Source organism: Thunnus thynnus, chromosome 11 (genome assembly GCF_963924715.1).
Source record: "Thunnus thynnus chromosome 11, fThuThy2.1, whole genome shotgun sequence".
In the NCBI taxonomy this organism is placed as follows: domain Eukaryota; kingdom Metazoa; phylum Chordata; class Actinopteri; order Scombriformes; family Scombridae; genus Thunnus; species Thunnus thynnus.
Window position 1 is genome coordinate 27,004,284 of NC_089527.1, and position 24,768 is coordinate 27,029,051.

The window sequence follows — 24,768 nt, forward strand, 5'->3', positions numbered from 1 at the left end:
CATCACTTCACTGACACAGTGGCAACAATTACAAATTTCATTTTTCACAAGTTTATTTATTACATTGCTCTTTTATTGGATTGCATTCCCATGATCAGCTATTTCTATTTTATGGTGACCAAATATCAGTTAAAATCATTACATAATGATATAAAGACATCCCCTGATAATTATTGCGATACTGTTCTCCCATATTTCCCAGTATTCCCCAATACAGGACTTGTTAAGCCAGATGTTTTTGTACTTTGTGCACACATAAATACATATACGCTTTATTACAAGTATACACTATAAAGTTTGTGCCATTTACTAACCTCACCTGTCAGTTTTAGTATTTTGATATGTAAATATTTCCGTGTGACTGCCTCGATGTGGTGCATATTAGAACATGTGTGATGGAATCTTGTTGTTCTCCAGAGTCGTCCCTCAGGATTTAACCCATATTAAATTAGCTACTCCTGCTAATGCTATTTGGAAACAGGACTAGTTTCAGAGAGAAAGTGTGTGTCCATACTAGGTATGTATTTATGTGACTGTTTCTCTGTGCCTCAGTGTGTGTGTGTGTGTGTGTGTGTGTGTGTGTGTTTGTGTGTGTCTGTGTTCTTGCGTGCCTCTGTTGGTGTGTATGCGTGCCTGCATGTTTATCATACAAGTAATTGTTTATGGCAGTTGCTTTCTCTGGCACAATAAACTAAAGCTTTTAAATCCATTTGCTGCACATAATGCAATCAGCCAGGGTTACCCAGAGAGAGTGAAAGAAGCCTGGAGCACTTCTGACCTCAGTGATGAAACTTCAGGCCTCTGAGTCACTGTGTTTCTGCTCTGGCTTTTGTATTCCATTGGCAAAATTGACAACTAAGACTGACAGACAGGGACAGTCTATAGGAACATTTACATCATTTACAGCCATTTACGTCATGGAAATTTAAACACAACCATAAACAACAGTGCTTTAACTGGAATAAAAGACCTGCTAAACTGCTGTAAACAGACTGAATGCAAAGTGAATGTTTGCCTTGCATTATTTGTGCAAATTTGAATGTCTGAGTGCTGCATGTTTATTCACCCCAAACAGCATGTACAACATTTACACACTGTCTGTGTGTGTCTGTGTCTGTGTGTCTGTGTGTGTTTAGGTGACGTCTCAGAGTCTGATGGCTCTCAAAACTTACCAGGAACTTAACAGGAAGTTCTTTTTGTCTCAATTCAGGGACTGCATCCCTCAAAGGCTGCATTTGAAGACTAAATGCGTCACTGCGGTGCAACCAAGCCTGTCCCATTTTGAAGGCTCCTTCAAATGCAGCCGAGAAATGCGGCCCTCTTTTCCTGAATTGGGAGGATCCAACAGATGGGTCCTTCACAGCCCAACCTATCCCAAAATACATTTTGCACTAACCGGCAGCAATGGCCGAGATTTTGAGATTTTGAGATTTTGAGCCAGGCTAAGCTGTTGTAATTTTCTCTGTAGTCCTTTACATCTTAACATTTCTTATATTGAAGCATGTGTACTTACAAACACATTGCATCTAGACATTCATCACAAGGTTTCCAAATGTGCCATGGGGAGAAAAAGTCAACCTGTCTGAATTTGTCAATGAAGTGGGGCCAAAAGTCCATTCCTGTCAACTAGATGAAGATAGATAACACTCAGAGGAGCTGACGAAAACACAGTGAGGGCTGGAGCCAATGACAGGAACAGGATTCACGTATGAAGGCCCCGGTGTCAGCCTATCCCATCATCACGCCCCTCCTCAGCTTTTATCTGTGCACCATCTTTCCCCTCCCCTGTTTATTTCCTCTCTGCTCCTGGATCAGATTTCCTCAACTTCCTGCTGTGGATTAAACTGCAAAGAATGGATATAAATAAAGTGGATGTAGCACACAGCACTCTAGGCACTGAAACATGAGAATAAATGAAAATTGTGAATTGTTTAATTGAAAGTGGTGAATGAGACAAATGTAGATGTTCTGTATTCAGCATTATCGTCAATTATATGATTACTTTTTTCAGTAGCAAATGGTGTAAGATTATAATTCATAAATTTAATAATTACCTTATAGTTAATTATCCCAGTGATGCTCCACTACTGCAACATTTTAGCTTGATTGCTATCTTAACAGAAGTTGAATGGGTGATACTCATGTTGTTTCTGTGCCAAAAAATGTCATTAAGTGTCTTCGGGGGTGGAGTGGGGTGGGGTGGCACAGATAGCCTTTAGCAAGGAGAAATCCACCTTTGGGTAACTCCAAAATTGTACATGTTGGGTCTCATCAGCTGGCTACCTAATAAGCCTCCATTCAGGAACTCTGTGACTTAACTGGAGAGCTGCTTGCAGTCACGAGTGGGCAAGTTACTTGAAAATTTAATCACTACTCTTTTACTTACTTTACTGATTACACAGCAGCAAAAGTTATTAGTTACATTACTTTTTAAAAAAATCCATCACATCTTCTGCATTTAACACACAAGGAAGAAGGGAAGCAGACATTGTGGTTTAACAAGCAGCCAGGCAATGATTTGGAGGTATTCACTGACCATCAACAGTTAGCTTAGCTCAGTTACTTCAGAGCGAGGGGAGACACAACATGTAGATATCAACAACTTCTGAGTTACAAGAAGGTGTATTACTCTTCTCTTGGCAGTGGCTAACTGCCTCACCTCCAGCCATCCAGTAAACACCTCCAAACTGTGGACTATCTGCTTGTTAAACCACAATATCTTGTTTTCAGTTTATACAGAAGATGTGATGTGTGATATGGATGCTTTGGAGTCGTTGGAAGACACTTTTGAGGGTTGAGTAACAGAAAGAAATGCAGAGACTAATGTAGTCGATTCTCCTGACGAGTAATTACTGAAGAGATCTGAACACTTTTTCAATGGGTAATTTATTACATTGCTTAAGTAGCTGGCAGAACACTGGTGCTGTGTTACAGAAATGTGCTATTTTAATTTTATGTTCTGTCCAGGTTGTCATTGCTTCTCCTCTTCATGACTCATTTGTTTGTCCGACACTCTGTCCATTCTCTGCTCCTTCTCCTCTTCCACCCATCACTCTTCAAGCTCTTTCCCTCCCCTCAGCATGCCTTCTTTTGCTCCTCCTTCCCTGCTTCTCAAGGCTCCCAAACTCCTGCCTACTCTCCCTAACTACAGTCAAGCTGTGACACACAATGAAGGAGGCTATTTTAGGCCGATCACATCCAGAGACTGTGTATTGTTTTCTTCTCACACAACAAAAACAGCAGTCTATAATTACTTTGATTCACCCCCACCAATCTGTGTAGCTAGAAATAGTTCCTGTACAGAGCTGCTGAGTTGCTCTCAGTGGATGATGGGAAAGTGGATGACCTTCCAGTAATACATTTACTTAAAGTTAATGAGTGACAACTCTTCTGATTCTTAAAGTGGCCAATCACATTGAAGCTTTAATTTCTTAAAGGTTCTTTAAAAAACTGAACAAGTCTATAATGTGTTCTTTCCCATGGTTATTCTTCTTTTGTCTGGAAAATTCTCATGACATTTTGTGGGAAATGGCTGAGAAACCATCACCATCTGGGTGCTTATAGTCCATGCAAGAGTCCAGTGACATGGTGTGTGGTGTATTTTTGTACTGTATCATAGTAACATAGTGTTCTTTGTCAAAACGCCAAGTGCTCTCCCCCGTACCTTTACCTCCGTTGAGGCTGGTGAGGTGAGCTGCAGTTCCTCTTGACCATCTGCCATGACTCTGACCACCCTGAGACAATAACAGGCCGGTCGAGGAGGGAGGGAGGGAGGGAGGGCAAGTGGGTGGAGGAAGGATACACAAATATGCCTGCTCATAATTATAGCCCGACACCAGAAGCTGATGCACAATAAAAGCTTCAGCTATTCCTCTAGGGAATTTATAATTTAACTTTCGGATTGTAATTGAGGCACTGTTATAAATAACTCGATTTAAAACTTGAAGGATAAGACTGGTGATATTCTATGTTGGTCTTATTGTCAACAAATCAACCAAATAATGAATTGATCCTTCTAGCAACTATTGTTTTATTGTATATAAGGCTTAATATTGGACAGAGACCTCTATAGTTGTCCAAAAACTATTAAAAACACACCGATGAGCCACAACGTCACACTGGGTGGCATGTTCCTTCTTTCTGTAATTTACCAATGAATAATAGACAAGAAGAATGATTTTGTCTGGCAGGGAGCATTTTTCTGACTGTCTTTTTGTCTTTCTGAGCTCCTCATCATGACATTCTTGGTTGCTTGACTGACGATTCAGATGCTGGTAGACACTTTTCACTCACTCATCAGGACTTTTTCTCCACCGTTGCCACAAAAAACATTACAATAGATGTCAGACATTCCTGTAGGTTTAACTAAACTTCTTAAACACTTTTGACTGACTCTAACAGACATACAACAGACATACTCCACACAGACTTGAAGAAACTCGCCAGCCTAGCAATATGTGTGAATAATTTCAAAACTTAGATTTCAAAAATTAAACTACATATCTTTGACTCAGTTTCAGGGATTTACATGCTCAGTAGGAGTGAAGGGCTTGGGATTGAGCCACAGACAGGATATGGAAGTGGAAACACATTGGTGTTGCTCTTTTCATGGGATTTTTTGACAATGATAAAAAATATAGAATATCACCTGCCTTATCCTTTAATTTATATTTTCATTTCATATTTGTATTTTAGGTTTAATTTATAAAAAATATACTGTGTGTATTTTATATATCTTCTATTTGATTAATTCATTCTGAATATTGGCAATTAGGAGATTTTCTAGTTGGAAGGAAGATTCTCACATGTGACCATATAAAGTGTTGTGCTGTTTAAAACAATGAATGATTTTTCACTGACTTCAGATTGCCTGCACAGCAGAGAAAATAGTGCAGCGCAGCAGTAACGATTCTCGCTGCCCGCTGCTTGGCAAAGCAATGCCATCCCATCCCATCCCAGAATGCACTCTGGCTGCGTTATGTAAGAGGCTGTTCTAGTCTATTCTTAGCTCTACCTCACTGAGAAGTAACAGTGCTGTTTGCCTGAGAGTCAAAGATCTGATGAGGCGGGAATCATCGGTGAGGTGAGAACCAGCACAGTAGGCTATTCTGCCTTCAGGCTCTCACACTGGGACACTGGCAGGACGGCATGCCCATTTTTGGTATTTGGAGGAAGTAGAGGTGTACAATATATGTGGGTGTGCGATGGAGGGGGATTTATACATTTAATAGTACAACAGGAAAAGGGTATATGAATAGTACTGTTTCAAAATCTAAAGTAGGACATGTCAACGCTCACTGGAAATTCTTACCTCTTCTCTCTTCAAACCCAGCAGTAAAAGACTGTGTCACAGTTTTCAGACTCACATGTTCCCTAGTTTACAACTGCAGAAAATGACAGCCTGTGTCCATCTTTACATACAGCCTTCCTTTTAATTCCCATCTGTCATGTGAATCTATTGTGTCACTAGTCCCTCTTCTTGATCCCTTAGTCTCCAACTGTCCAGTTTTTTTTTAATGGATGCTCAATCCTATTATGATTATTTCCTGGAAAGCTCTACAGAGACAGAGAGATGCATATGGCGAATATGCGTCTTTGTGTCTGACCGGTAGCATGCAGATGAGGCATCATTTCTGTGTTTGACACAGCATTATGAACATGTGATCAGGGCTGTGGATGTCGTTAAGGACACTCAGATTATCCTTTTCTGGGAGTTTTAGAAACCTGGGGGAGTTCACTCAACAACAATAACAAAACATTTTATAGGCTGATTCCAGAAAATAATTCAGTATACATTTTATTCCGGGCAGTGTGGAAAAAGTGTTTAGGTCTTCATGTTAAGAGGTAAAATTTACAGAAAATATAAGTGAACAGTTAAAGCTAACCAATATTTTTATATAAACAATGCGTCAGATGACTGCATTTAATGTGAAAGGAGTCACTCGTAGTGACAAACCCACAAAGAATGATCACTTGACTCTGCAGTTCCCCTGAGTTCATGTTTTAGAGTCTTTCAGCTCATTGTTTTGGTTTTCCAGCCTGTGACTTTACTGTTTTGGTTCAGCCCTGTTTCCAGCAGCAGCAGGCGGCTGTTTTCAGCTATAAAAACTCACTATATACTACCTGCCCAACACCAAGTGGCAGAGAGAAAAAGTTAGAATTTAACTGATTAACACATTTAGCAACTAAAGAGCCAAATTTGTCCCTCAGGAGTTAGTGGAGACCAAACCAGAGCTACAACTGAATTCACTAGGTGGAAAGACACTCAACTCCAAATAAATGCAAATGTTGCTCCATGTCTGCTGGAAGTTTACAGTAAATAAGCAACTGTTTGCTGACACATGTCAAAGATATTCACTCTAACAAACTGCAAAATAATATATAAAACAACTCTTCAGAATTAAATAAATGTAAAATGCCTCTTTTGCAGCGGCATCAGTCACTAATTTAAATATTTTGCAGAGTTCTCTTCACCTTTTCATATTAATATGCACATGTAATGACACATTAGTCATTGCATTTTATTCCTTTTCCTCACAAGCACTTCTGTGCAAACGCACAATTTAATTCTTAAGAGGACTGACAAAGTAAAGTAGTACAAAGTACACCCTTTGAGTAATTTTAAAATGTTTGTTCCTTACTCCACTCTGACATTTTCTTTTGAATTTGTCATCTGAAATATTAAAGAGTGCTAGTGACTCAGCAGCAAAGTTATTCCCAAATAAACCTTGGTCATCTATGAAGCTGTGCACGAAATGGCAGCACTTCTTCAAATGCCACACATACTGTACAGGTCAAAACTCACATTTTTATACACATGCTCCGATACAGACATGCACAACAAAACCTATATTCCTCAGCTGCTTTACACGTTTTTATTCTGACCACAGAGAGAATAATTGTTGAAGAAAGAACATCTAATTTTCTGAATTAATTAAGAGAGACTTTAGTATTCAGTATTTGATTGTTGTCATTGTCATCTCTTTTTTTTTTTTTTTTTTTAAACGCACAAGTTCCCTGTTTGTAGTTTGAAACAAAGGCAGCAGGGTGAGCGAGGTCTGATGACGTTGGGAAATTATTGACATTGTTTACACTGTAACAGACAGACAGACCTGCAGCCTATGGCTCCAGTCACAACAGGCTGCAGTGCCAGTCCTGGCTTGTCTGTGCTGAGACCCTCGGGGAATGGTTTGACCGGTTTCCTGGGTGACTCTCGTAACCTCTCTTTCTTGTCTCCTGCTGCACTGAAGCCAACTCTACTAGAAACATTAAATCAACTAGATTCATTGTCTTCATATTTATCAGGATTCTGTGTCTTTTTACACTTTTCTGGCAGTCACAGTAGGGATTTTTGCATGCATGCTAAAGGACCAGGATATGTTTAGGTGTTAAGCAGGCACAAGCCACACTAATTTGCATGATTCACTGAGAATAGGTTAGAAGCAGAGATTTGGCTCTATGATTCAGGGTTTAGTTCAATAATCATAAGATCCTGATAAAAACCACTAAACCAATAAAAAGTAAGCTAAGAATAAAAAACATGAAATATTTAAACCTTTGTTGGCCTAGTCAGCTCACTCACTGTGGTTCCTGCACCACGTTTGGACAAGATGTGATCCATACACGACCACAGTTAATAAGTGTAGTCGAGTTTGTCACCATCACAGTTGTATGAGTGGGTCTGAGATTTGATTCTACTGTAGCAGCTCACAAATTATCACACTGGCTGTGAAGATGAAATATTTCTCAGATTTCTCTCTAATAATTCATTTGGCAAAGCATTTGTAAAACCTGTGAAGTTGTTTTGGGCCATAGGAACATATCATTTCTCGATCATATTAGGTTGTTTTTGATCGAAAGTTTATTGAAACTGAAATGTCAAATGATATCATCACTGACCTGTAAGATCATGTCTGTAAATATTCACTTTTAGGCATCACACTTTTCAAACAGAGAGAGAGAGCACAAAAGCAAATGTATATAGTAGAAGATAATGAGAAGGCATTATCTGCTAAATGGTTTGACAGTCTCAGAATTAGAGTGAACAGTTCCTCTCCTCTGCTCCGTCTCTTTTTCATTCTCCTTTATTTTACCAAGTGAAAGTCTCTCTGAGATGATTGTGTAATGCCATGTGTGTTGGTGAGAGACAAAGAAAAAAGAAAGTAAAGGTGAGAGTGTTTGCTTAGTGTTTGTCAGAAGTTGGGACACACCTTCACTTGAATGAGAAAGTGTGTCTAAACCTTTGACTGATACTGTATGTGTAGCATATGTATATGTGAAAACTGCAAAAAATCCAAATGATTAATTAATGTACTGTTTGTGATTGTCACAATCACAGTTTACCTACACACTCAGACAACACTGAAGCAGAATTGTGTCTTTTGGAATAGAGTTTTGTTGCTATGACATTTACAGATACTGCCCTATATACTGCCCATGAAAGGTACATATAAATATATATATATATATATATATATATATATATATATAGAGAGAGAGAGAGAGAGAGAGAGAGAGAGAGAGAGAGAGAGAGAGAGAGAGAGAGCACTAGAGTTGCTAATTCCCACCTTCCCTTACTAAAAAGTGGTCATATTATTAAACAAGTGGCATAATGGTACAATGCCAAAGTAATACTGTACTGTACCATTATGGTAGTGACCACATTACCAAGCCACCGTACTTACATGATACAACAGTACTATAACACTGGTGTAGATGATGGAGCCCTCACCAGTTCCCTTTGTTTCTTTTTAACATAAATATTTAGTAACAAAAATAGCCATTAGTTTTAAACACTGGCTGATGCATGAAACAAACTACTTTGCACACAGTGTCGTCCAACACTTTCACTTTTTGAATGGCCACACTCGAAAGCTTCACAAAAAACCTGCCATCAGAGAGAGGGATGAGACACGATGGATCAAATGGGGATGACGGTGCACACTGTTGGACAGTCTCTCCTCTAAGGCTTTCATGGTGTTGCAATCGATTGTAGACACAGAAAGTAAGAGTTGTAAAAAGAATTTTAAAAAGTTCAAATGCTGCCTACTCTCTCAAATATGTATCCTAAACTACCAGAAACTTTATAAATTTATGGTAAATTAAAGGAATGCCTCTCTTTCATGAGCACAACAGTGAAAAATTATTTTTCATTACAAAAATTAAAATCTTATTCCTCTATTTTTAGCTTATACCATGTCAATGTGCGTGCGTACAAATGAATCCATAACATCTCTCTGTGTCCCTCTCTGTAACCCTCTCCATCCAGACTTCAGTGACCAGCTGTTGGAGGTGGTTGGCCTGGAAGGGGCGATAGAGATGGGACAGATCTACACAGGACTGAAGAGTGCAGGACGCAGACTGGCTCAGTGTGCCAACGTTACCATCAGGTCAGAACTTCCTGTCTCGCAGGCTGCTTCCTCCATCTTTTACCACATTTAATCCATCCCCCTCCCTCCTGTTACCTTCTGAGCTCCATTCTCTACCCTTCCCTTCATCTGCCTCAAGTCACTACCCTCCTCTCCTTTTCTCTTCCTTCTGGTCAACCAACTGGAAGCTGTACTCGCTGCAAGAAGTGAATCCATCTCCATTTTATACATGTATGATCAAAAATGTATTCCTTTTGAGTGTTTTTGTGCATTTGAAGGCTAAAATCCCTGCAGTATCCAAACAATAGCACGCCTGTACCTAATAAATTATATATTTCAACTGCATGTTTTACTAAGTGAGCTGTTGGAGCCAAGGACTGAGTTGCAATCACAAGATGAGAAATGATCTGTCTGTTGGGCTGAGTTCTAACAAATATCCATTTTGGATTTGGTTCCGTGTTGGCAAAATTCTCTCAGCTCTTATAAAAATTCTCTCAGCTCTAATAAATCTCTCCACACTCTCCTTTTATTAGCAAAGAGCAATAACATTAAGATAGAAGTCTTCTTGTTTTTAGTCTGTGCAGTCCGTCACTGTTGCCTGTTAAAATGGCATCATCATCTGTGACAGATATCAGCTGTAGCTAATTTGATGTTAATTCTGTAATTAAAATGTATAATGTCTGCTAAGGCTGCCACTTAATTAAAAAAAATGAACAACCTTTTGAATGTGGGAAAAAATTGAGTTTCAGTCCATCTGTTCTGTCCAAATTCCAAAATTCAGTGTATAAGTGCAGCAGGATAAAGTTGAGGAAGTTTGCTGATTTTTAAATGCATCTGCCTTACAGTAACATTACCATGACAACAAATCTTAAGTCACCTGTTAGCTTGTTACTCAAGTGAGCCAGCAGAGGCACCTCATATGAATTAATGGGGGGAAAAAAATCTGTAATGAAGTTTTGCATTTGAATGAATTTGAAGAAAGAATGTGTTCATTATCATTTTTTTTCATTTGTTTTGACATGACTTTTTGAAAAAGTGACAGCCCTTCTCATTCAATTCAAAATTCACATTCAGGTAAAGGATAAGGCTGGCAATTTTCTATATTTTGCTTATTATCTAAAAATCTCATGTGCATAGCTGAAACCAACAATGAACTCATCCTACTAACAAGTATAGTGTGTGTATCCAAAGCCTAATATATCTTATTCCTCTGTGCCATAGACCTCCGTTGTTGTCCAACAACTATTAAAAACACGTCAATGATCCACACCATTGCACTGGGTGACGTGTTCCTTCACCACAAAGATTTTTGGCACATTAGTTTGTTTAGAAATAGCTCGAAAGACTAATAACAGCGATAACATTTTCGGTCTCTGGAGAGAAGTTCCATTTAAGGCAGATACCACTGTGCATGCGTGGGAATGCGTTTCCGTTTACAGAGCTTCGCTAACTTGTTGTGCTACATGTGCCAGTGTAAGTCTGCCGAGGCGCAGCTTCTGGAAGTTGGCCAATCAGAACAGAGTGGGCTCATCGGGAGGAGAGGCCTTAAAGAGACAGAAGCTAAAACAGCCTGTTTCAGACAGAGGCTGAACTGAGGGGCTGCAGTTACAGCCAGTATAAGATAAATGAAGAGTTGTTTTAACTATAAATCATGAAAAATATTCCAGTAGAGCCCAGTATGTAAGTATATAGTATATAGTATATAGTTTATAGACCTGGAAATGTGCATGATACGTCCCCTTTAAATGCTATTGAACCCCAGCCCTATTTGTCTGACAAATCCAAGAGCACTGTGCCCACATTTTTGGGCCAAAAAAGACCTGGTCCACTTACTGTAACATCCACAGCCAGTTACTGTACCAAAGAAGTGACATTTACAAGCTGTTCTTTCACGTATCCAGCGAACTGCCCCTAATATTTTCCTAGACCAGAATTAAAGAGCATTCATTGCAGTCATTCTCCCATACTGTGATGCTTCAGCTAGAGAGGTATGCATGAAAGTCTTAAACCAACTTTGAGTGTGTGTGTGCGTGTGTGTGTGTGTGTATGTGTGTGTGTGTGTGTGTATACATACAGTGGGTCTGTGAGTTTAAAGAGTCGGGGCCTGTCTGGGAATGGGTCTCATGAGAACAAAGGGTGCAGTGTTTGACCCTGTCCTGGGACAGTGTGAACAGGCCTCTCGTGCCTCAGAGGTGTGTGTGATCTGACCTTCACAACCTACCACCCCACCCCATCCTCTCTCTCTCTCTCTGCTCTACCCCCACCACTCATGCTCGTCCCTCTGCTTTCTCTTCACAGGACGTCCCGGCGGCTGCCCATGCAGATTGATGGTGAGCCCTGGATGCAGCCACCCTGTACGGTGAGAGTGAACACTGCCAATGCAGCATTTTCAACTAGAATCACTGCTTCATGTTTTAAAATTGTTTCATGACAGGGATTCTTGGATATTCTCCCTTTACTTCGGAGGTTCTTGTTATGCAAATATACCAAAGAAAACTGACACACTTTAGGCCAAAGAGAACCACATATACTTGGATATTGTCCATGCAGCACAAATATGTGGGTAGTTTTGTATAACCAAGTGCAAAGGTTTCATTTCAGTTGTGGGGTAACATTTTGAATCGGAGCCAGCACATGACCATGATATACTATAGGATAGCACTAGCCCTCGTCCCTCCTCCACATGCAAGTCAAGGTGAATCCTCTCTGCCACTCTTCACAACAGCATAACTGTAGAAGAGACTGAACCTTGAATTGGGACAAAGACATTGCTCAACTGACTTACTGTACTGTACCTTTTAAATATTAAGAGATCTTTGAACTTAAGACCAACTCCAAACTAATGGTAAGAGTAAATTATTAATAATAAAGAAATAATTTGGTATGCAGTGTTTTGAGTTAAGCACTGAATCTAAATTTTTAGTTATCATCATTGTGTGGTCCCTCCAAGAACTGCCACTTTACATAGCATTCAGATTCAGGCTGTGTTTTCACATTTAGTTCAGTTGAATAAGATTCTGGTTCATTTTCCCACTTGGTACGTTTCGTTTGGGCAGATCTGAACACAGCAATCGTACGTAGGTGTGGTCTCAGTTCGATCACAAACAAATTTTGGAGTAGTTAATTTGTGGTGAGAATGTGATCTGACCTGGACCTGACCCAACTACAAGGCATAGTCTGCATGTTTGAGCTAAACGGCTTTGCATACTGGGATGCGGATGAGTGAAATCAACAACAGTTGCTAGCAGCTAGCCAGAGAATGAATCAAGGTCAGACCATGGATGTATAAAGAGAACTGGATACAGCATCTGTTCATTCCTCTGAAAATTGCCCAGTTGCACATGAAGCCAAAAAATCTACTTTCCCATGATGAAAACATACTGCACATGCTCTATGGGCCCTATGTATCCCATGCACCCATAGAGCATTCTCAAAAGAGACTTCCACCACTGAGACAGCTAACTTCTGGTTTAGCCCTCCGGCTTACTTGAATGGGGATAAAACAATTCAGTCGTGCAGCTCTAGACCTTCTAAATGTGATCACACTGAATGGATCAAATTCTGATAGTGAAATGAGTCATTGAGCGGTGGTTGTGATGCTCAAAAAAATGTATCCACCGTTTTACAGCTGCTGCTTTTCCCATGATTGTGTGCAGGAAAAATGCTTTTTGGGCCCCTGTCAGACCTGGAAGTTGTGAGTACACAGTTTGGCCGCTATATCAAATTGGCTTCAAAGCCCAGCGCTGTTCCTGGGGGCTTGGGTCAGACCTGGACTAGCAACGAAGTGCATTGCTTTGAGTCATATTTGAAGAGATAGAACCTTCTTCGGGACCTTCTTCCTGTGTTTACGTTCTTGCTCCTGCCCCAGACACATCTGACCAATAAGTGGGGAGAACGTTTTCACTGACTTTTAGTGATGCATTTTGGTTTGCTTGAATTTTTTTCTGCATGAAAAGAAACTGAACCAAGGGTAAAATGCAACAAGTGCACCAACTCGTCAACTGATTTGGACCAGAGCAAACAAACTATAGGTTTAATAATACTTTGAGGGAGGCTTTTACAACTCTGTTTATCACAGCAACAAGCATTTTATTCTTCATCTCAACAATCAGGTAAATGGGAGAAATATGCCGTTAATAACAAGTAATCTACCAGAAATGGGCGCTTGCGCATATTTGATTGGCAAACACTATGGGCAGCTCTGTGATGTCATATTGCATTCTGGGAAAAGTCGAGCCAGGTTCAACTTTTTTGCCAGACGACCCTTCATGTTTTGCTATAGCCCTTTGCGTTGGCACCTTTACTGTGCCAGAACAGTGCTGAGTAGGTTGCCTCAGAGAGACAGAGATTCAATGACTGCTAAGGATCGGTGTCTTCAGAAAGGAATGACCTCGGCCATGTCAGGGTAACCAGGGTCCTGTCCTGGAGCCAGACCTGGAAGGGGAGCCTGTATCAGTGAAGCCCAGTCAAGTTCAGCCCCAAAAATAAGAGTAAGGTCAACATTATGGACCAACACCTGCAAAGTTAGGTATAGAGCTCTGGTGCAAAGACACAGGACTTGGCAGACCAACCCAGCTACAATTGGCTCTTAGAACAGGGAATGTCACCTCTGGTGGAGGTGAAGCCAGAGCAAATACAAGGGATGACGCAATACCAACTGGATATAGTCGGGATCACCTATAAGCACTGCATCAGCTTTGACCTGTGTCACTGTGTTGGTCTGTATGGAGCATCAAGGTCCTCTAAGCATCCTCTGGATACCAGTGGACAATCTCTTATCCTAGAAAGCTGATAAAGTCAACTTTACACCAGATAACACTTTCTGTTGCAGCAGCTTTTTTTGTACTTTTGTCATATCTGGCTCATTTCCGTGCTCTTTTGTTCATCTTCCTCTGCTGCACACCCCCAGACTCAACCTCCAACACTGTCACGCCATCAAATATCACAAACTGGTTACAGTCCTCATATAAAAAGAAGGAGATCAACTATTTTCTATTCATCCTCACAGCATTTTTCATTTTGTCACCTTCATGGGAGTGGAAGGTAGAGAGCTTTTTGTTATCTAAGTTATTTGCAAGGCCACAGTAGGTGCTTTTGTAACAGTGTGTTGTGAAACGACAGGAAGTGATGATTGTCAACCTAGTAAATCAGTCAAAATAGATATTGATAACAGATTTCTGTAGAACCCTTAATACCATTAATCTTGCCTACCTACAAAGTGGTTTTTATCATGTCCTTTTCTGTCTGATTCTTACAGATCAGGATCACACACAAGAACCAGGTCCCCATATTACTGGGCCCACCTCAGAAGACACCGTTCTTTTTCTTCAAGAAACGCAACCGGAGCCGTGACTAGGACACATACATGCACACACAAACACCAAAACATACACATATACAGTACATGCAGTATATGCACACACACACATGCCACCCACTGTATAGGCAGCTCCATCAGATGACTGGTACACCGTTCCCTGGTTGGAGTTCGAAAGTGGGAGTTCATTAACAGGATCACATCAACAAGTGGAACATTCCTAATGTCAGGATACCTACAGACAATTCAATCCCAAAGGAACCTGCGGCGAAAATGATATGACTCTCAATATACAGTACTGACCTATTCCTGTGTAACCATCATCCTCTAGTCTGTCTCCAAACATCTGTCCAGCTGTGAATTTAGCCTCAGCCACATGCAACAGCCAAGTCGCCCCCAGCCCAAAAAAATCATACACCAGTGCTGCACTGCCTGCTAAACACAACTTTGGTTGCTGGGATATCCTTACAGCCCTTGAATGAAGTAAGGAAAAAGAAAGTGATAGTCTATGGAAAGCAGGTTATATGATGAGCTCAGTAAAGAAAGACAGAGATCCAACACACTACAGTGAGAAAAAGAAGACGGGGCGAGAGGTGGAACGATTAAAATGAGAGTGGTGTGGCAGTAACGTGGCTGTTTACAAGGCTGGTGAGCAAGTAGAGTAAGATCCACCTCTTCGTTAAAACACCTGTATGAATAATGAAACAGCGGTTGCTTGTAAGGACGCGCACTCCAAGGCCTCCCCACAGACTGACAAGACGGTACAGCTGAGGAGAAGAGTAGAAAAGCCTCATCCATTATTGACCTATTTTGTTTATGGGTTGATGGCAGTGGGGCGTAACAGTGGCCTGGAATTGGTGGAAACATGCAGGGATTTTGGCCCCTTAGTATCACTGGCCTACAAAACAACATCCTTTAAACCATACTTAGACTGATCTGGCCGTAGAGTTCAGGCAGAGGAAGTGCCTGTCCAGTTGCCCACAGTTATCACTATATAAATTGACCAGAGTCTAGATTGAAAGTAGAGATTGGATGCACTGTAGCTTTCTCAAGAAACATAATTGTCCTGGTGGTTTGTGAGCTCTAACACTACCATCCAGATCAAATCTACAACAGTTCCTGTGCACCGTATGCCATAGGACACTTCTAACAGGTCAAGGATTGAAATAAATCCCCTCAAGGGAATCACAGCAGGGCCCCTGGGGTTTTTATGTACCAGAGCATTGACAGGGGAACTAAATTTATCCCTCTATTTCAGGGAGGGTCTATTTCTCCTCCTGTGAAACCCTATGCCTGATTACTGTGTCAAACATCGACTCACAATGTCAAGTGGGCTGTCAGAGTGCAAATCCCAGAGCCTGCCCCCTCTGCAAGATGCTGGGTGGCTTCGGTGCGTTCATGATTTGTTTAACTACGCCAAATAAAGATGTAATAGTAATGGAGGAAACTGACAAGATAGGAGGAATTTGTTTTTACCAGAGATGATGGAGGAAATACAAAATATATGCTAGAAAATAATTCAGAAACTGTTCATCAGGAAGCTTAGCTCAGTGTTTATAAAGAATGTATCTATATTACTGTCCCCAAATATGGCAAATTATATTATACAGTATATGCAGACAGAGTATATGTATATTTCTGGAAAGTAGGTAGAGCTCACATATACTGTACACACGAATGTGTTTTAATATATCATTGTTATTAATGTGGAATTCTTAGCTTAGAGGGGCTCAGATCAGTATTCATCACCATACAGAGCAGCTACAGTCGCTCTCTGAAGGCAGTTTTCCACTTTGTCTAATTCAGATTATTTTAGATTTAACTTGAGTGTGAATCAATTTCTCTCCTCCCAGGAACAAGGAAAAATTGCATCAAAATGACAGAATGTATGACAAAATGATCTCAACTCAAGGTCCACTGACTAGCTTTTTCAGAGATTTCAATGGCAACAACAAGCGTTTGTCAGCAGGTGGAACTGGCTAAAGTGTTGACCTAACTGTGGAACATCAAGTAACGACAAGTGGTTAGTTACTGTTGAAAGTAGAGCTATATTGCAGACATATCAGTACTGGGATATATGTCACCCAATGAGAAACAAGAAATTACAGTACAGAAATGTCAAAGATACAGTATGATAGAAGTAATTCGACAAGACTACAGCCAAGCTAGCATTCTTACAATGATAATGCTAACATGCTGATGTTTAGCAGGTATAATGTTTAGTTTCCTGCAGTGTGGGACTTTTGCACATAAATGAACGTCCATTACATTCAAGCCCTTGCCAAACAAATTCACACAATGATGATTAAGCCTATCACCGCCAGATAAATCTCTCTGTATTTCACAGTATATAGAATTTCTAAATCTTGTGTCGGGCGCGACATTTCTGCACTGGCCACTTGGCCATTAATTGTGCGGCTCTTCTAGACTCTCCAAATGTTTTTGGACCAAATGTTATAGGATCAAATTCTGACAGTGAGACAAGTCATTTCGCAGGGGTTGTGTGATGCTCAAAACAATTTAACCAATTTATCCACCATTTTACAGCTGCAAAAGTATGTTATGGCCAGTGGTGTACTGGCAAATCCCAGTGGGCTGGTGGACCGTCAAAACATCTCCGTTTTTACCAGCCCTCTCTGTGTGCCTGTCATTTGTGGTGCACATGAGAGTGTGCTACATGCCTGTGTCAGGCAATCACAGCTAAGCACCCCCTTTACTCTCACTGCCAGAAGGGGGAAAACAAAAGTCCCATGCTCCAGCTTTAAGGTTCAGCGTGTTACCATGCTACATTTCTTAATTATCACTAAACACAAAGTACACCTGAGGCTGATGGGAATGTCGTTAGTTTTGCAAGTGCCTGGTTATAAACCAAAGTATTGGACAAATTAAAACCTTGACCTGACGATGGCACTAGATGAAAGTCAGGTGATCACCAAAGTGCTTGCAATTTATCCTGGTGGGGACATGAACTTGTGTACCAAATTATATGGACGTTCATCCAATAGTTGTTGAGACATTCCAGTGTGGACCAAAGTGGTGGACCAACTGACAGACTGACATTGACATCCCTAGGGCCATGCCACAACATGGCTAAAAACTCTCCATTACATAGTTTGTCTGCTAGAGAGCACTGACAAGTTTATTTTATTTTTATTTTTTTTAAAGAAATATCAACTTATATATTGTTATCAAATTTTTGTAACTCTCAAATATAGATATATTTATATCAAAATATCAACCTCAAAAGTCCAGTATCAATCGGGTTGAAAGCTTCTAGAAAGGTAGTACATGAAGTATGTGGACCTTGAGTTGAGATTATTTTGTCTCACACACTTTTCAGTAAAGAGTACCGAAAATTATCTTGATCTGAACTAAATGGCACTGATGTCTTTCAAAATTCAATTTCAAAGAGAAGGTAAACATGTGAAGGTTGAAACACACGGGACCTATAAATGATGTGAGTTAGACATTTTGGGAAAACTGCCTTGAACCCTGCTGCGATTTGTTTTTATTTATTTTATTTCAAAATTTAATTAGAGGATAAACCCCTTGAGATGCACCATCTCATTTTCAAGATGGTCCTCACGCACAAAACATGGAAGTTAACAAACATTTAAACAATAAGTAAATAAATACATAATAATAATAATGATGATGAATTAAACAATCCAATGACATAAAACAATCAACATAGTAACATCAACAAGGACATACACATAAGGGCTCTCCCACCATCCCAAAGCACTCCTACTATATCTGTTACAAGTGTCATCTGTACAAAAATTAACAAGAAATAAAATAAATCAACAGACCAAATAACATTATGTCAAAGTACTGAGTCTACTTATAAACTAAAAAATTAAGGTAAATACAATTTAAAAACAAGAATGAGTAGATTTAAGATAAACAAGCTAAGAAGTCTTGAAGTCATGGACAGAAGTAAATGATCTGAATGAGTTCAATAGTTTGCATGAGGCAAATTATTCCAGCATGATGGTGCTTTAAACTTAAAAGCATGTCTCCCAATTTCTTTAAAGATTCTAGGCACAAAAAAAGGTTGCTGAGTGTGTCTGAGTGAATATGATGATCTGAATGTAAAAGCTGTTTAAGTATAGAAGATAGTTAAAGTAAATGCATTTGAAAACAAAGAGCAACCAATGAAAATGTCTCCTAGAGTGAAGTGATAGCCAGTTCAGTGTGTCATACATGAAACAATGATGCGTGTGGTAAGGACACCTTAGGACAAATCTATAAATATTATTGTTAACTACATTTAAAGGATGAAGATGTGTTTCAGAGGTGTTCTGGTATATGATATCACCATAATCAATAATGGGAAATAAAAGCTGTTGGACAATTTGTTTTCTTACTTGGGTAGTAAAACAATTGATTGACCAATATAGTATTCTGGGACTAGACTTATTTTATTTCTAATCTTCTAAAATCAATATGAGGCCTGAAAAAAAAATCAGAATCAGTCCAAAGTCCCAAGTATTTAAATGTATCAACTTTATTAAGTGGAGACCCATCAGTAAAATTAATAGCCAACTCAGTAGATGAACGATTAATATTATAACTAGTACCAAACAACATGCTATAAGACTTCTGCTTGTTTAATATGAGATTGTTATTTAAAAAGCATTTTTGGACATTCTGATTGCAGAGAGCTTTGAATTTTAGTTACATTGGAATTAGATGTGCATATAAGCATGTCATCTGCATATAACTGAGCAGAACAATTTAGAGAAAAGAAAAAGAAAAGGTCCTAAAATAGATCCTTGTGGTACACCCTTTTCAACAGTTAAATAATCTGATTGATTGTGACAACAGTTATGAAGGTAAGTTTTAAACCAAAATAATACCTGTTGAGAGACACCCATAGCATAAAGTTTATCAAGAAAAGATAATGGTCAACCACATTGAAAGCCTTGGTTAAATCAATAAAGATGGCACCTGTAAATTGACCTTTGTCTAAAGATGAGAATACATCATTGGTAAATTTGACAAGGGCAGTTGTAGTAGAAAAATTGGAATGAAGTAACTTTAGCACATTTCCAAATAGATCGAAATTTACTAGTTGTTAGGGACAGATTAAATAGGTCATCAAGCCCTTGAGAGGCTAATTTTATAAACTTTATGGGCACAGCCAACATTAAGGGCAGAAGTAACTTGCATAATTTCAGTAGGTAAAATATGTCTAAAAGAAAATGAGCCACTGATAGTCGAATTGGTAATATGATGACAAAAGTAAGGTGAAACAATAGAGAGATGTATGTGTTAACGGTGCAGGGCAGAGTGAGACTGGTGAGATGTTCTGTTGGTACAAACTGAGCTCCATAATAGGGTGAGGCTTTGACGCCTTTATGCCCTGGTTCCCTTTAAAACACACTGAGTAACTGCTCTTGCACCCAGGCCCCATGAAAACCAAAACAATGTCTACTGTATTCTCATACCATATTTAACCAACCTAGATGTGATGCTGGGTTCCTCCAAACCGCAGCAATCCAAACACTGAGATGTACTTCAGGTTTGTTACATGTCACTTTCATCCATCTCAGTGGTTTATGTTTAAAATATAATATCAAACCTTCATACGACAACAACACTGTGGAGATATCACAAGATTTTGAAAAACGCACATCACAAACTAATTTTTCTCCATTTTTTGTTGTCCTAACGGAGCCTGGGTGCCAAGAGAGCTCAGTGTGAAAAGAGTGCATGTTTACAGTAATTTTACATTTATTGAAAGAATGGTTTTAGACAGCTATATTACCAAGTGTATATATTTGTTTATAATATTTTATCTGAAGTAAACTTACATCACCGCATGCCTGCTGAATCAAACGTAGAGTGAACAAAGGAGAGTGTGGATCAGACTATTCAAACTTATTCTTTGCTTAAAACTCCATTCATCAGATGAATGGAGAAAACAGGTCACATTTATTTATTTGTTGTGGTTTTGTTTTTTTTGGTAGCGTCTTTATAATCATGTGCAAGAAAAAGCAGACAAGCTGTCTTGTTGAGTTAAAAAAGAAAAACAAAGTACAATTCCCAGATGAAGTTTATACCATTACAACATCCATTCGTGATTTACAGATGGCTCAAGGGGCAGCAACATGAACGCCCACGCAGATCCTGTCTGAGTGAATTTCCAATGTGTGTCACAACTCATGTCTATTCTTGTCCTTTGAAGTAATCAATTGCCTTAACAAATAAATGGACCCACTCTGTGCTCACAGCTTTGCACAGGGCTTACACAGAAGACAGAGAAAAGTAGAATATATATCAGAATACAAATCATCAAATCACAAAGAAAGGATGATTATTTGTAGCAACATTTCCAATAACATATCACCCTAAAAATGACCAAAAAGGATTTGCTTTACCTGGACTGACCCACAGCATGGAGACAAACAAAGGGGAGACGATTTTATCAATACTTGGCAACCCACCGGTGTCATTTTGTGTCATCCTAGCCTTCAGTTAGCAGCAGACATTGGTTGCCATCAGGGTAAAGGACTATTGTGATTAGCTGTCATTGAGCTGACCTTTATTAGCAAACAAGGGAGGTGATATCTGTGTTCATCTTTGTCTGTGTGTTGAGTTTCCTGAAGCAGGTTATCTGTAAAGATAAGGCGACAAATCCCGTAAAAAAGATCACAACCAACAATGTGTTACTCCTCTCAGTATTTTTCAACTGTGGCTACTGCTCTGACTGTGGCACCCAAACTAAAGCCCCTTTGTTCCTACTGAATACATCTTTTAAAAACAGGTCACATATATATGTGGTTTAATATTAAAAAGGCTAAGTAATTTCTATAACAGCTGGGTGCTTAAGTCTTTATCAAACATCACTCAAACAGGAGTAAGCAGTAAATTTGTTGGGGACTATTTTCAGCTGTGTATTAATACATATTTGGTGCTGTATTGAGTATTTCCGGCAGCAGGACATTGTATGTGGGATTTACCCAAAATAACATGAACTACAATGCCCATGTTCATCGTAATGAAGGAATGTGTCACCCAGTGCAACAATGTGGCTCATTGATGTGTCTGTAATAGTTTTTGGACAACAATGAAGGTCTATGTCACAGAGGAATAAGCTGCTGCGTATCACACTTTGGATACACAGGCAGTACTTGTTTGATAGGATAAATTCATTGTTTGTTTTGGTCTTTTCATGGGATTTGTTGACAATACGAAAAATACAGAATATCTTTTGTATCCTTTAATCTATTTCTGCTACTTTTTAAATAACTTTTAAATTTTAAATATCTTTTAAAATATTTTCAAAAAGCAAATGTAGTTCACCAGTTTCAGTAAAATTATAAGAGAAATCCACCCTCAGACTCTCCAGTATATCAATCTGTGATGTTCATTCCAGGAGCTATTTTGTTCTGAATTGTGATCATGTTACCTTAACCTGCCGTTTACTTATACTTCAGTTTTAGATCCTGTGTCTCTGAGAATAATGTGTGACAGCACTCAGTAAAGTAACAACAAACTTGTCCTATTCAGCTGTGGGCTATATATCTAGATACCAGGGAGGTTATACAAAACACATGTGGCTGCATTGCTCTCTGGTCTACTCAAGCTCTAGTCTCGTCTCTAGTCTACTGCTGAAGGAAATGTTGGTATCTCTGCTTCTTTTATTTCTCCTTGTGTAATTTATAAAAGTTATTTCAAATTGATGAGCCAAGAGAGAAGTCCTTGGACTGTGATTCTGTGGATCTGAACCTGTGGATTAAAACTTGCCTCACATTTCTCTCTGAAAAGACGTATATTGTAGTCACACAGGAAATATCATTATGGGACATCACGTCATCTATCAATCATATTATTCATAATAAATAAATAAATACACCCCCCAAACAAGAAAAAAATAGAAATACAATACATCAAGCAGATTAGCTGCTTTTTTAACCAGGTTCGATCTATTTCTGGTGGATTTTTGCTTTTTAGGAATAGTTTGACATTTTGGGTTTCTTACCAAGAGTTAGATGAGATACCACACTAATGTCTGTATGTTGAATATGGAGCTAAAGCTGGGAAGCAATTAGCTTAGCTTAGCACAAAGACTGGAAGTTGGGATACAGCTAGCCTCGCTCTGTCCAAAGGTTGAATACCCACCTACCCACAAATCTAAAACTCACAAATTAACCTGTTGTATCTTTATTTAATCTGAACATAAACATAATGTAAAAATGACAATTTGTGGTTTTAGATAAAGTCACATGCTGGAACTATTTCCTGAAGTATAACAGTTTAGCCATCTGCAGACAAGACTCCAAAAAGTCACTGCACCCAGCTGTTTTTCACCAAGAAATAGCACACCATAAAACCACAAATTATTATTTTTACATTTCTGTTCATGTACATAATAAAAAACAAGATACAACTTGTTCATCAGGGAGTTGGTAAGCATAGTTTTGAACTAGGCTAGCTGCTTCCAGTCTAAGCTAAGCTAATTGACTACTGGCTATAGCTGCAAACATATGAGAGTGCTATCGATCTTTTCATGTAACCCTAAAAAAAAGCAAAAAAGGATATGTCCCAAAATGTGGAACTAAGGCTTACATGTTACTGTATGATATTTAAACTCTGGGCTCCTGTGTGATTTGAATACAATCACCACATTAACCACATGTTCTCAAATAGCAGCACTTTCATTAATCAACAGAATCACAGTTATCTGTTTCCATCTGCTCCCCCATGTGGAACTATCTCAACCCCCTCCCCCCACACTTTGCCTGGCCTGTCCCCCCTCCGAGGCTGGGGTGGTTCTACAGTCCTGACAGTGATCCTGTTCTCATCCTGGGACAGATTAGCAGTATTGAGTGACATCAGAGGCACAGATGCAGCAGAGCCCCGGCAGTGTGTTGTTGCTCTACATGTACATTAAACTATCAAATCATAGAAATAGAGTTTACAGAGACGATCACACATCAGATACTACATATCACAATAGCTCATTCATCACACAGCTTCAGGGGATTATTACAGAGTATGAAAAACAAGACAGTTAATCAAATTATCTGATTTATAAACTTTATGTCTGTGGTATGAGCCCTCTGTTCCCCCTCAGGGTCAGTATATGGTAGGGGACTTTCAGCCCAGAGAGGGTCAAGGGCAGCCCATCCCCCATGTTGTCCGGGATGTGATTGGATAAAAGAGGTTGAGGAATCAATATGATCAGCCTCTGCAGTCTACCCTGCGTCTGTCTCCATGTCACCCTCACTGTTTGGCATTTTGATGGACAAAACATTTTACCAAATAAAGAGAAGACGTTGAATATGCATTTTTGTCCCTTTTTTCTTTAATCACACAAACTAATAGCCACAGATTCTGGCAGTGCCAGCACTACCATGCTGAATTTCTACTTAACCTGATTGGATTTGAATTTGAACAGCTAAGGCCATCAAACTTGCATGCAGTTCCTCTGATCTTTTGAATATATACTGTATATATTTGCTTACTTGTGATATGATCAGAATGTGCGATCAGAATGGCGTCTGTTAGCAGAGCCTGATAAAGAAAGACACTTGGTTTTTGTAATCTTCATGGATCAGCAAGAGACAAATGCATCCAACAACACTTGTGAGTCACTGATGACATTAAACAGTCAGAGTGAAACTGAGGAAATCTGTGATGACTGAGTGAACAAACAATGAGACAATGGTTTGAAGAGGTCTACATGAGTCAGGAAGTGGCCAAAGTAACAGAAACACCTATCAATATTAGCAAAATAAAGTTGAACCAACAACTTTTTGATGCAGCGTCACTTTTTCCACTTCATACACATTTATGTTTGAACAATTTGTTAAAATAGATAAATCACACACTGCTCTTGTCCTTGTTAACTGCGAATTTTCTCAAACAGACGTCTCAAGTTTTGAACAAGATATAGTAAATATGAAATCACTTGTTCACAACACAGGTAATATAAAAAGTTAAAAACTGTTATTTTTTAATATATCGATGGTAATGTCTTTGGTTTTGATTCTTTAGATTGCCATGAAATTTATTTCACAAATTTGTGTCCCCTTCAGGATGAATTGTAATCCTGAATTTTCTTTTAGTGTC

The 24,768-nt window shown here is 39.2% G+C and overlaps 1 protein-coding gene across 1 annotated transcript in view; it reads left to right on the plus strand.

Moving 5' to 3' along the window:
- The window catches only part of LOC137193050 (diacylglycerol kinase beta-like), a 115,917-nt gene extending 91,936 nt beyond the window's left edge, over window positions 1-23,981 (plus strand). Inside the window, exons 23-25 of the mRNA XM_067604226.1 lie at window positions 9,269-9,389; window positions 11,667-11,727; window positions 14,626-23,981. Coding sequence (XP_067460327.1) covers window positions 9,269-9,389; window positions 11,667-11,727; window positions 14,626-14,724 — 281 coding nt within the window. The 3' untranslated portion in view covers window positions 14,725-23,981. The remainder of the gene's footprint in view (window positions 1-9,268; window positions 9,390-11,666; window positions 11,728-14,625) is intronic.
- The last annotated feature ends 787 nt before the right edge of the window (window positions 23,982-24,768 follow it).